At 61.0% G+C, this 12,828-nt stretch overlaps 3 protein-coding genes across 3 annotated transcripts; 1 reads left to right on the forward strand and 2 right to left on the reverse strand.

The window, feature by feature from the left end:
• Window positions 1–1,965: 1,965 nt before the first annotated feature.
• On the reverse strand, window positions 1,966–5,053 carry CMQ_4747 (peptidase s16; the record flags this gene model as incomplete). The annotated part of the gene is made up of 2 exons (XM_014312903.1): window positions 1,966–4,426; window positions 4,551–5,053. 2 exons carry the CDS (start codon window positions 5,051–5,053, stop codon window positions 1,966–1,968), a joined length of 2,964 nt encoding a protein of 987 aa, XP_014168378.1.
• A 628-nt stretch (window positions 5,054–5,681) lies between these two features.
• Window positions 5,682–6,759, forward strand: CMQ_4781 (putative replication factor-a protein; the record flags this gene model as incomplete). Its single annotated transcript, XM_014312937.1, has 3 exons — window positions 5,682–5,685; window positions 5,768–5,874; window positions 6,034–6,759. 3 exons carry the CDS (start codon window positions 5,682–5,684, stop codon window positions 6,757–6,759), a joined length of 837 nt encoding a protein of 278 aa, XP_014168412.1.
• Window positions 6,760–6,993: 234 nt separating this feature from the next.
• CMQ_4364 (sec1 protein) lies at window positions 6,994–12,264 on the reverse strand (the record flags this gene model as incomplete). The annotated part of the gene is made up of 7 exons (XM_014312520.1): window positions 6,994–8,703; window positions 8,776–9,125; window positions 9,183–9,270; window positions 9,335–9,372; window positions 10,005–10,087; window positions 10,137–11,250; window positions 11,310–12,264. 7 exons carry the CDS (start codon window positions 12,262–12,264, stop codon window positions 6,994–6,996), a joined length of 4,338 nt encoding a protein of 1,445 aa, XP_014167995.1.
• Between the last annotated feature and the right edge of the window lie 564 nt (window positions 12,265–12,828).

The following is a 12,828-nucleotide window of genomic DNA, read 5'->3' on the forward strand; positions in this document are numbered from 1 at the left end:
AGCACGGTCTCTTTTTTTTTTTGCTTATTTTCTGGCAAAATTCTCTCAACCGCGGCCCACATGCGCGCTCAAAGTCCACCACGGCTGCAGCGTTGGAAGCAAGCGGTCTGAAGAGCCGGGCGTGCTTTCGGGCAGCCGGCCCCATCGTGTCCAGACGAGTGAAGCGCTCGCAGTGAAAAGAGATCTCGGTGGCGACATTCAGCTATGGCTCTCGACATCGTCGTCGGTTAGCGCTCGAGAGAACTGCCAGACACACATCCCCCAGGCTTTTTGTTGATGGTCACTTTCTAAGTTTTATTCGATGGTCCCCTCGACTAAGTCTATACGAAGGTCGTGTACAGTGGGCAGACAGCGGCCGGCTCGGTGTGGAGAGAGAGCGAAAGAGAGAGAGAAGACAGCCGTGGACTGCAGGTTCATACAGCGACAAGCACAGGCACAAGATATGAAACACAACGTGTTCGTGTGCGCCACGCCTTGAATTTTCTCCCAACACCCTGCTCCCCCATATCTCGGTTGCGCTCACAAAGGCCGCAACTATTCTCTCGGCACAACGCAAGACAGGGCAGCTCCCGCCAGCTGGCAGATAATCGCGTCAGCCTCTGGTAGCTCCCGGCTGATTGGTCAGGCATCAAAGTGGCACTGGGCTCAGCTGAAAGCAGGCAGAAAGATAGAGCACGTTAGCTTACACAAGGCGCTCAGCCTACCTGCTCTCTCGGTATCTGTAACGATGATCGATCTTGGATGTGTAGCAGGGCGAACTTCTCACTTGGCCAACTGCCGCCATTCGGCGCACGGGAACGAGTAAGCAAGCGTACCGGACTCTCGCCAAGGCATTCCAGGGCCGACGGGCTGCTAATGAATGTGACAATCCATGATTGGAAGTGACCCCGTTGACGGGACATTGCCACCAACAAGACGTAGTCAGTTCTGACAGGCTACAGCAAAAGTACTACACGAGAGTTTCCCGTACTATGTAATGTTCTCGCTAAAGCCCCGTGAAAAGTCAGAAGAGGTCCAGTTGTTTGGGCTAAGTTGCGTTCTGTTCGCAAGTCGACTACAGAATAGGACACTGCATGGAATAGTCTTGACGGAGTCGCCGGACTCCCCCGTACTTAGTCCGCAGGATCTGGCAAAGTTTGCGAGCCAGATGTAATATATCGTCGTAAGCTGTTGGAGGTTGGCATTAATGGCACCGAGTCTGTCCAGCCGCTTTCCATGTTTCTACGTCTTTGTGTTTTGGTCTGGGTCTGGATTTGGTTCTGTCTTTTGTTTCCTTTGTGTATTTATTCAGTACTTTAACCATTTTAATTCTTTCTTCAGCCAAGCTCCGCCCAATAGAGACAAGGACAAAAGGACACAACCAGGGGTACGTGCCGTGTGTTTCCGTATCGACCAGACGGCCAGATCTCGGTTCTGACCGCCAGCTCATCCCGAAGGTCCTGCACGCTCGCTCCTTCAAACAGGGAGCCCTGGTGTAGCCGAGGCAGGAGCGGATGACGTGTAAGGAGAACGAAGAGAGGGGTGAGACAGGCGAGCGGAAAGGCCTGGCTGGTGGGCCGGTGTACCCACGCGGTGCACACATACGACGTAGTACGGAGCACAGAGATCTGGCCCCCTCCCTGTCTCTATCGTAGCAGGGGCGTGCTGGCCAGCGCAGGCGACGTGGTCACTGGGAATTCTGGGTTTATTGCACACGGAGTTTGTTTCTAGAAAATACATGGCGAACCGGACGGAAAGGACAGGACAGAGACCGGAGTGGAAGGACAGAAGGGACAGAAGGGACAGAAAGGACAGATCGCTCAGACAAGAGAGGCGGACGATAAAGAGATGGAGACCGAGAACGGCCCGAGACAGGAGACGTGCTGGCATCTCGCTTGCGTATCCGACTTGAACGCACAGACCGGTCTGAGAGCAGCAGCAGCAGCAGCAGGGGTTCTCGTTCGCTCGTTGGGGCGAAAGCTAGACTCACAGCCGGCTCTCGACGGCGGCGAGCCGTTCGGCTCCGGGAAAGCGGACGTCGGGCCAGACGTGCCGGATGGCGTCCCAGACGTGGCTCACGTACACGATGGCGAGTCCGGCACGAACCTCGTCCGGCAGATCGCGCACGTCCTTGCGGTTCTGGGCCGGCAGCAGGACCGTCTTGACGCCGGCACGCAGAGCGCCAATCAGCTTCTCCTTGATGCCGCCGACGGCGGTGACGCGGCCGCGCAGCGTCAGCTCACCCGTCATGGCCAGACTCGGCGGCACGGCACGGTCGGAGAAGAGCGAGATGAGCGCGATCGCCTGCGCCACACCGCTGCTGGGACCGTCCTTGGGAATCGATCCCGACGGACAGTGCACGTGGATGCTGCGGTTTCGGAGAATGTCTTCGGACGGGTCACGTGACAAGCCCAGGTCCGTCGCGTGCGCCCGCACCCAAGACAGCGCCACCTCGACGCTCTCCTTGAGCACGTCGCCCAGCTTGCCCGTCAGCTGCACGCGGCCACCGCCACCGCCGCTGCCGCCTGCCGGCATCGCTGCCACCTCGATGAAGAGTATGCTGCCGTTGCCGCCCGAGCTGTAGGCCACCAGTCCCGTCACCACGCCCGGTCGGCTCGTCTGCTCTGCAATCTCCTCCTCAAACTTTTCCGATCCCAAGATGCCCTCCAGGTCCTCTACCGTCAGCCGGGATCGGTACATCTCCAGTCGTCCGCCGTCCTTGGCTTCGGCGTACTCCACCGCCTTCGCCCGGCATACCGACCCCAGCTCGCGCTCCAGGTTGCGCACGCCGGCCTCGCGCGTGTACGATTCGATCACCCGGGCCACCACAGCCTCGTCCAGGCTTACTTGTGTCGCCGTCAGTCCGTTCGCCCGGATCTGCTTCGGCACCAGGTACTGCATCGCAATGTGCTTCTTCTCCAGCGTCGTGTAGCCCGGCAGCTGGATCGTCTCCATCCGGTCCAGCAGCGGCCCCGGAATCGTGTCCAGGCTGTTGGCCGTCGCGATAAACACCACCCGGCTCAGGTCGTAGGGAAGCGACAGGTAGTGGTCCACAAACGCCTGGTTCTGCTCCGGGTCCAGCACCTCCAGCATCGCTGCTGATGGGTCGCCGTGGTAGTTGGACGTGCCCACCTTGTCGATCTCGTCCAGCAGCATCACCGGGTTGGCCACACCCACCTTGCGCAGTCCTTGCATAATCAGCCCGGGCATGGCGGCCACATATGTCCGTCGGTGGCCGCGAATCTCGGCCTCGTCCCGCACGCCGCCCAGCGACACCCGGTGGAACTTGCGGCCCAGCGACGTTGCCACCGATCGTGCCAGGCTCGTCTTGCCTACACCTGGCGGTCCCACCAGCAGTAGGATCGGCGACTTGTCCAGCATCCGTCGCTTCTGCAGCTCGTCGAGTCGGGCCATGGCCGTTTCTACCTGCTGCTGTGCGGCCTTGTGTGCCTCGGTTGTCGTTTGTGCTGACTCAGCCATTTGTGCTGACTCATCAGTCTCTTCAGCCATCCTTGCCTGCGCCTGCTCCAGCTCCTGTTGTATTGTTTTGGCCTCAACGTCGATCTCCTCGTTGACCGACTGCTTGAGCCGTAGCACGGCCAGGTACTCGAGCAGACGCTTCTTGACCTTTTCGAGCCCGTAGTGGTCGCTGTCGAGCTGGGCCCGGGCCTTGGCCAGCGTGCCGGGTCCCAACCGGTCCTCCGTCACGGCCGACCAGGGAATCTCGGCCAGCGTTTCGAGGTAGCTCCGAACAACCGTGTATTCGGCCTGGGCCGGGACCATCTTGCGCAGCCGCTTGAGCTCGCGCTCGGCCACCTTGGCCGCCTCGGCGCTGAGGCCGACCGCATCGAGTTTCTGGGCTAGCTCCTCGATCTCGTCCGGCTCGCGCTGTTCTGGCGGCGGTTGAGGCCGCTGGCCGTGCTGTCCCATTTTCTGGCGGAAGGCACCGCCGGGACCAAAGAGCCCGCTGCCACCGATCGGGACGATGCCGTTGTGGCTGTTGTTGTTGTGGCCGAGCGGGCTGCCGGGCGGCACGATGACGCCAAACGGCAGGCCCTGGCTCCGGGGAACCAGCGGTTGGGGCCCGTCTTGCTGGTCGCCGTCGGTGGTCTCGACGGTGATGGTGGTGAACTTGACGCTATTGCGGATGTTGCCGACCTGGCGCTCTAGCAGCTCGAGCACCTTGGCCACCCGCTTCTTGACGTCGAATAGCACCAACACCTGCAGCTTCTCCTCGTACGAGGCCACCACGATGTTGGCCATGAAGTCGGCCAGCACGCCCGCATCGGCTGCTGTCTTGCTGCGGATGTACGAGTCGAGCCGGCGGGCCAGCATCGGCGTGAGCCGTGAGTGTGGCCGTCCGGGCGAGACGAACGCGGCCATGCGCAGGATCTGGGCCAGCTCGCGGGACGCATTCTTGAGCTTCTCAAAGACCTCGACCAGGCCGCTGTCGGCCGTGTTGACTGTATGGTTAGCGGGAAAGAGAGAAGAAAGAGGAAAAAAAAGGAAAAAAAAGGAAAAAAGAGAAAAAAGAGAAAAAAGAGAAAAAAAACCTACTCTCGTCAGCATACACCGTCGCCTTGGCCTCAAAACACGGCTGCTCCTGCACCATCTTGTCGATCCACACGCGCGATCGACCCTCGACGTGCAGCATGAACTCGCCGGCCCCACGGCCCTCGATGCTGGTGATGTTGGCCACCACGCCGCAGCTGAAGAGGTCGGCCTTGGTGGACTTGCCGGCGACGAACTCGGGCGCGTCGCCTGGCGGTGTGCCGGGGTTGGCTGTGCTGTTTGTGCTGTTTGTGCTGCTGGTGTCTCGGCCGAGCAGCAGCTGGCCGCGCGGTCCGACAAACGGCGACGCCATGGGGATGCAGGCGATAGGCACTGCATTGATGGCGGCTGCGCCTCCATCGCCCGTCGACTTGTTCGCCGCGTGGGCGTATATGCTCGCCAAGAGGGCCGGAATGTCGGGCCGGCTGGCCGTCACGGGGATCTGCTGGATGATGCCCGGAAAGAGGACCACGCCCTTGGGCAGCGGCAGCACCGGCACGGCCGAGCTCGAGCTGCGGGCCATCTGTCCGTTCGGGCGGTGGGCTGATCGCGTCGGGCGAAGATCGGGAGGAGAACAGGCGTCGCTCCGCGCTCGTCGCTCGTCTTGTTGTGGGCGAAAGGCGAAAGAGGGAGAGAGAGAGCACAGGAGGGATAGGGGTAAATGCGTCCCGTCGGCGATCCCCTTTTGTACGGCTGACAAAAAGAAAAGCAGAAAAGACGGAGACACGGGCCAGGCTATATGCAGCAAAAGGAGCGATGCGGGGAAAGGGACCAGTCGTTCCGGGGCAGGGCGTCGATGCGGCCCAGGTGGAAGCTGGTCGAAGCTCGTGATCCGCCTTTTTAGTGGACGCTACAGCGGCTTCGGCTGTTGACTGCTGCTGCCGAGGCATCTTGTCCAGTCCACTTGTGCCCGGGGAAGTTGTGCCACCTTGCTTAGTCACTGGCCTCTTCCGCCACTGTGGCGGCACAAGACCCACTTGGAGCGCCCCTCGTACGGTCGCTGGCGTTAATTGAGACGCGTCTTTTCACGCGTCTTCCTGTCTTTTCCCGTGCCAATCCCCTCTCGACACAGCGCATCTCGACGACGTCTGGAAACGCACGCCCGCCCGCACGCACGCCCGGAAGACAGATACGTCCTTGTTTTACGAGCCATGGGTATGTCGATTCTCGTGCTGGCCATCTGGCTGGGGCGTTCTTGTTTGCAGTCTTTGCCGTGCCGTTGCTGACTTGTCGCCAGCTTCCTACGGAGGATACGCAAAGACGTCATATGGCGGCGAGGCGGTGGCCGAGGGTGGTGGTGGTTTCATGGGTGGTGGCTCACAGTCGGCGAGTCAAGGTGGAAGGGTGAGTTGAGTCTACGTCTCGTCTCTTTCTGTCTCTTTCGTTTTTTTCCCGTTTTCTTTCTCTCTTTTTCTTCTTTCCCTCTTTCTCGCTTTCTATTTCCTCTTTTCCCCTCTCCCTCTTTCTTTTCTCCCCCTCTCTCCTCTTCTCTGACCCCCTCAGAACTACAACGAGGACTCCCTCCGGCCCGTTACCATCAAGCAGCTGCTCGACACCGAGGAGGCCTACCCCGGCGCCTCCGAGTTCACCATTGATGGCGCTGCCGCCACCCAGCTCACCCTCGTCGGCCAGGTCCGTGCCGTCAACCCCCAGCCGACCAACGTGACGTACCGCATCGACGACGGCACCGGCTGCATCGAGGTCAAGAAGTGGGTCGACGCCGACAAGAACGAGGAGGCCGAAGCCCGCTTTGCCCTCGACCAGCACGTCCGCGTCTTCGGCCGCCTCAAGCTCTTCAACCAGAAACGCTACGTCGGCGCCCACTTTCTGCGCGCCATCGACGACTACAACGAGGTCAGCTACCACATGCTCGAGTGCACGTACGTCCACCTGTGCCTCACCCGGGGCGCACCCGAGGCTGGTGCTGGTGCTGGCGCTGGCGCTGGTGCTGCTAACTCGGCCGGCACCCACAACGACAGCATGTTTGTCGACCAGGATGGCGGCGGCTACGGCGGCGGTAGCGCTGCCACCAGACACCTCTCGCCCAACGGCCAAAAGATCTACCACTTTTTGCGCAACATGGCCACTGGCAACGAGGGCATCAACGTCAACGTCATCATCAACGAACTCAAGCTCGGCTACGGTCCCACCATGACGGCCATCCAGGAACTGACCGATAACGCGGTCATCTTCGCCACCGTCGACGACGAGACCTTTGCCCTGATGTGAGGCTTCGGCCACGTGGCGAATCAATCAAAACTCGGCAGAGCATACCGGCGTCTTTGGGGATCTTTGCAGCTGATATATGGCTTTTGTGGGAAAGGAATAAAAAACATTACGTCCAATGTCCAAGAATCAAAACGTGAAATGCTTATTATTACGTAATCCAGCGGTTATGTAAGATATCCACAAGGTTCCTGGGCTTCCCCTATATACGATTGGCTCTCTGCCTGCTCCTCCGCCTCATTTCTTCAGTCCAAACAGGTTCCGCTTCTTCTTGTCCTTGTGCGGCTTATGGTCGCCGCCTGCACCGTTGACCGGGAGATGCGAGCTGCTGCCGCCGCTACCAAGCGCCATATGGCCAAACTGCTTGGTCGGCGGCTGTGGTCCTCCACCACTCGAAGTACCCGGAGCACCCGGTCCGACTGGACCACCAGGCCGTGATGGTGCTCGACCTGCCATGCCCGGACCGCCGCCGACGCCCACACCCACGCCAGGCCGAGCTGGCAGCGACTGTGGTGGCGGTGGCTGCGGCTTTGGCGGTGGGTCGCGCTCAAACAGATGTGCCGGCGGCTTGGGCGGAGGACGGGCCAGGGGAATGTCGAGCTTGCGGAAATCGGCCGAGAGGTCGGCGAGCTGGCGCAGAAACAAACTGGGCGTCAGCATATGGCTCGTGGCCAGAACGACGTCGCGGCCGTGGCGAGTCGAGGCTTCGTAACAGGCACGAGCCTCGGAAAAGGTGGCGCCGCCGGCCACAAACACAAAGACACGCTGGCGATTGTCGGGCACTCGTCGATTGGTGCCGGCCCAACTGGGCTTCGCTGCTCGCAGAGAGCCCATGGCTGCGGCCGCCAGCGCCGCGTCCTCATTCGGGTCAGCCGGCGGGTTGACGTACGGAAACACGGCCTGGTCCAGCTGGCCGCGGCACAGACGATCCAGAAGCTGCTGCACGGCCGGCTCGAAGCGCGAGAGCGCATAGCCGTCCTCGCCGGCCGCCTGGGCCGCTGCCAGCGCTACCTTGGGGTCGACCGGGAACAGAGCCTGTGGCGGAGGCTGGCGCACGTCCTTGAGGTTCGCCCGCACCGGCCGGCCGCCCAGCAGCTCTAGGTTGACGATGCTGTCAAAAGTGGTTGGCGGCAGGCCTGCGTGTGCCAGCAGGCGCCGCACGTCCTCGGCCACCACGCCGTCGCGGTACAGCACGTACAGCATGATCAGGCGCTGCCGGTCCTCCTTCAGGATGGCATCGTCGTCCAGCAGCCGCACCACCTGGTCCAGCAGGTCGCGCGGCTTGCGGTAGTCCTCATCCAGCCCCGTAGCCATGGTCTGCTCAACCGAGGCCACGTCCGGCAGCTTGTGCTGTTGGAACTGGCTCATGCACTCCTGTGCCATCGTCAGGTGCAGCGAGTATGCCTCCTTCATCTCCTGGAACTGCGGCAGTCCCGCCAGCATGTCCTTGATCGCGTTCAGGTTCGTCGTGTCGGCGGCCGCGTCCGTAAAGTGCGGGTTCTGGTCCAAGAACTTTTGAAAGTCACCCATCAGCTTGTCGATCGTGTCCTTCATGTGCCGGTGCCGGTTGTCCACCCAGACGCTGTCCTTCTCCTGCAGCTCCATGTCCTTCTCCTCGGCCGTGGCCGTGCCCTCGTTGATGATCATGTGGAAGAGCGTCCGGTCGCCCTCCCGGATCGGCAGCAGGTCGTGCGCCATCGCCTGGTACGTAAACTCGTGTACCAGCGGCGCCATCAGGTCCATCGACCGGTCCGTGATCACCAACACGCTCTGTGGCCGCGTCGATGGCGGCGGGAAGTCGCGGTTCTGCCGTGCGTAGTCGTCCAGCTGCTCCTGCACGAACCGTGCCAGATGTGTGCACAGCACGCTGGCCTCATGCAGCGGTGCCCGCGGCCGGTAGTAGCGCACCTTTGGGTATTCTCCCGACGATATGCAGACGCTCGAAATCTGCAGCCTCAGTCAGCACCATGACAGCACAGCCGGGATCCGCGTTTTGCAATCCGCCTACAGCTCGCTCACCTTGTGTGCCAGGTCCTCCATGTGCTGTCGCACCATGCCGTTGCAGTCCGGGTGGAAGAGGACCGGGAAGCTCCACGGGTCGCGGAACGTCACCAGGTTCGACTCGCGCGGGAAAAAATTAATGGCCAGCGTCTCGATGCCGGCGATCAGCTGCCGTGCTGCCGGCACCGAGTCGATGCGCTGGCGCAGCTGTCCGTCCAGCGCCGACGACCACACCACAAACGCCCGCCGGTATCGCTTTCGGTCCAGGTCGGCCAGCAGACACTCGACAATATGCGGTTGTGGCGAGATCAGGTAGATCGCGTCCATCGTCGGGTTCTTCTCGCGCCGTTCCTCGATCTGCTCGATGTCTGACGTCTTTTGTTAGCGTGCTCCGTCCTCTGTCTTCCGTCCTGCTCTCCACATACTGGCAATGTTCTGGTTGAGTATGTCATCTTCCTTGACCACATTGTCGATGATCTTCTTGGTGTTTTCGTCGAGCACGAGAACCTTCCACTATGTAGACAGACGTCGGTCAGCGGACGCCACCAGACGAGAATAGGTGTTGAGAAATGCTCACGTCGCCTCGTGTGATGTTCTTGATCGTTTCTATCAGGACTGTTTCGGACCGTCAGCACCTGCAGGATCAGGCCGCAGCCGAAGGAAGAGAGAGAGAGAGAGAGACAGAGACGGCCGCACTTTGCTGCTGTTCTTGGATGACGGAGAGACCCATGTTGGGCACCGTTGGAGACGAGACGCTTGCTGCTGCTGCTGCTGTTGCTGCTGCTGCTGCCGCTGCTGTTGCTGCTGTTGCAAAAGGCGGTGGCAGCGGTCGGATGGCGGAGGCGGAAGCGACTGGGAAGAGCGAGGACGTCTGGATTGCAGGAGAAAAGAGAAAACTGGGCGCGATTGTCCTATGTAGCCAAATCTTGGGCTTTTACAGAGTACGGAGAACGTCGACGAGAATACGAGAGGCAGGAGCGTTGGGGAGACAGGAGGCAGGTGGGTAGAGGGCAGAAGGCGCGGCTCGGACTGGCCACCTGCATCCAGAGTGCTTTTGCGGCGGGGCTGTTTCAAGACCGCTGGGAGAGGACAGTTGGTTGCAGGCCTGCAGGCTGCTGGGTTTTAAGGTTACAGCGGGGCCAGCTGTAGTGGGGGCGCAGCCAGCCTTCACTAGCATTACACGGCATACAAGCATGTGATGATGATGTAAGGAATGCATTTAAACGTGCCAGAGGAGACGGTCTAACCAGACGCATTCCGCTCTTCGGCCTCCTCCACGGCGTTCTGCCAGTTGTATTTGTAGAGATAGCGGTATTCGGCGATGGAGACACTGGCCAGTTAGCGGAAGGGACAGAAACAGAACAAAAGGAAACACTCACAGCGCAAGCCCCAGCGTCACGCCCGCCCACAGCCCCGGCAGCTTCCAGTCGCGGTAAAAGGCCAGGTAAAAGGACAGCGGCAGTCCGATCAGATAGTAGGCTGCCAGGCTGGCATAGCCGCCAATCTCCTGGCGGCCGACGCCGCGAAGCAGCCCGTTGGCCACGGCCGAGAGCCCGTCAAAGACCTGCATGAAAGCGCAGATGGGAATGGCCAGAGCCACCGTCGCGGCCACGTCGGGGTCGCTGGTAAAGAGGCCGGGGATCTGGTAGCGGAAGCCAGCAACGAGCGCGACGTTGAAGAAGCCGATCAGCACGCCGGCCACGACGGCCACGCGCGCGCACGTCTTGGCAGCCTCAGGCAGACGGGCGCCGATCAGGTTCGCAATGCGTGTCGACGCCGCAATAGACATAGGAAAGGGAATCTGGTACGTGGTTGACGTGATAGTCACCAGGATGCTCTGAGCGGCCAGCTCGGTCGTGCCGAACTGCCCGGACGCCAGCGTCAGCACCTCAAAGGCAAAGTACTCGGCCTCGATCATGACCATGCCCGGCAATGCCAGTCGCACCATCGGGCCCCAGTTGCTGAAGACACGCCGCGAGAAGCCGCCCCAACACTGCGACCCGTCAATGAAGAGCACGTACAGCAGCAACAGCGTCGGCATCAGCCACTGCGTGATGGCACTGCTGATCGGCGCCCCGATGAAGCCCAGCTCCAGATGCCACACCAGGTACCAGTTCAGCAACACGTTGAACGGTGCCGCAATCAGCAGCACATACGTGTTGGCCATAAAGAGCCCCTGTGCCATCATGTAGCGCTTCGCGCACTCAAACACCGCGCTCGCCGGCATGCTGTACGCTAGCACCCGCAGGTACCGGCCTGCCAGCACCGCTGTTTCCTGGTCTGGGATCAGTGCTGCCAGCACGCCGTCCGCGTGTAGCCAGAGGTACTCCAACGGCACGATCAGCAGCACCAAGAAGCAGCACATGCGCTGCAGCTGCAGACCCACCAGCGTCTTGTGGCCCGATCCGTATGCCTGTGCGCAAAGCGTGTCTAGGCACGTGGCCAGGCCCTGCACGGGTGAGTAGAACGTGATGCTGGCCGTCATGGAGGCCACTGCTGAGCTTAGCAAAGTGTGTAAAGGGGAGGGAAAAAGGGAAAGAAAAAAAACCCACAGCTCACTGCTCCCAGCTCCACCTTGCCTATGTGGCCCACCGCAAAGATGCTCGTGATGTTGATCGAATACTGCAGCAGAAAGGTGATGATGAGCGAGCGCGAGTAAACCGCGATCGTCTGTGCCTCGCGCTGCCACGTCGTGTGGATCTGGCCGGCTGCCACGGCGGCCTCCCACTGCTCGTCGAGGTGTCGGTGGCTGGTCGGCTCGCCTGCCGGGGGTGCCGGTGGCGGAGCAGCCAAAAGGGCGGTGTGTTCGGTGGGCGTTGTGGTGGTCGTGTCGGCGCTGTCGCTCGCGTGTTGTCCCCATGACGGCGTCAGGAAGGGCGTCGTCGCCCCGTCGGCCGCCATTGACGGCATCCGTGGCAGCCGCTCCTCGTCGGCCGTCTTGCGCGGCACCTTGGTGCTGAACATGCGCTTGTAGAGCCGTGTTAGCAGGCCGGCCTGCTCAACCACGCCGACGTCGGCACTGCTGCTCGCCACACCAGCCACACTCCCTGCACTTCCTCCACCATTTGCCACGGACGCGTGCTTTGGCGGCAGCAGGTGGTTGTCCCGCAACAGGCTGCGCTCGGCGTGACGCGACGCCTTGCGCTCAAGCCTGCTGAGCGGTGGCCCGGTAATGGGCGCCAGCAGACCGATGGCCGGTCGCGAGGTGCCATAGGCAATGCCGCTGGGACGACGGTAGAGGTCGGGCGCCCCGACGTCTGGCTGGCTGTCCGAGTCCGAGTTCAGGTCCGAGTCGGTCGCGAGGTCGTCGTCGTCCGTCTCTGCCGTCCGCTCGTCTGCCTCCAGCTCTGACTCGTACAGGCTGGCCACGTCGCGTAAAACGGCTTCGTGGGCTAGCGGCGACGGATTCACAAACGACGCGCCGAGCGACGACACCAGCCCGGCAAAGGACCCGCGTCGGTCACCATTGGCCGGCGAAGCCACCGCAATCGGCCGGCTGGGAGCCATGTGGGATGATCAGATGAGTCGAGATAGTCGAGAACGTCGAGACAATGGACAATGGGACAACAAGAGAACAACAAGCTGCCAATGACTCAAACTCGGCTGGCCGCCCAATTGCGTTCGGGACCTTTCCGTGATGCTGAGCAGCTGCACAGCCGTCAAATCGGAACAGACAGGGCTATATAAACGACAGAGCTGGCTGGAAGAAATGTGCGGTTTTCTGCTGGACTCGATGCAAAGGTAATTACGAGTGTCAAAAGGTCGAGATAAGGAGCACAGAGATAATAGTTTAGAGATCGCCACTGGCCCTAGCCACTCACAGCTCCCACAACCTGACACTTGCGGGGGAAGGAGGCACCCGCTCGACCACAAACGACAAGTGCAACCGACACTAGCGCCCCTGCTTATCTCGCATATATGTTCGCATAGTTCCGGCATGAACTGCCGCTATGAACAAGCGTACACGGTTGGCTCTCAGTAGACCAAATACTTCAAATACGACGTTGCAGTCTGCCTCTTCTGCTGTGCCTCCGTCCGCCGTCCAGGGCACCCTTTGTGCAGCGACCAATT

This window comes from Grosmannia clavigera, assembly GCF_000143105.1.
Source record: "Grosmannia clavigera kw1407 unplaced genomic scaffold GCSC_97, whole genome shotgun sequence".
In the NCBI taxonomy this organism is placed as follows: Eukaryota; Fungi; Ascomycota; class Sordariomycetes; order Ophiostomatales; family Ophiostomataceae; genus Leptographium; species Leptographium clavigerum.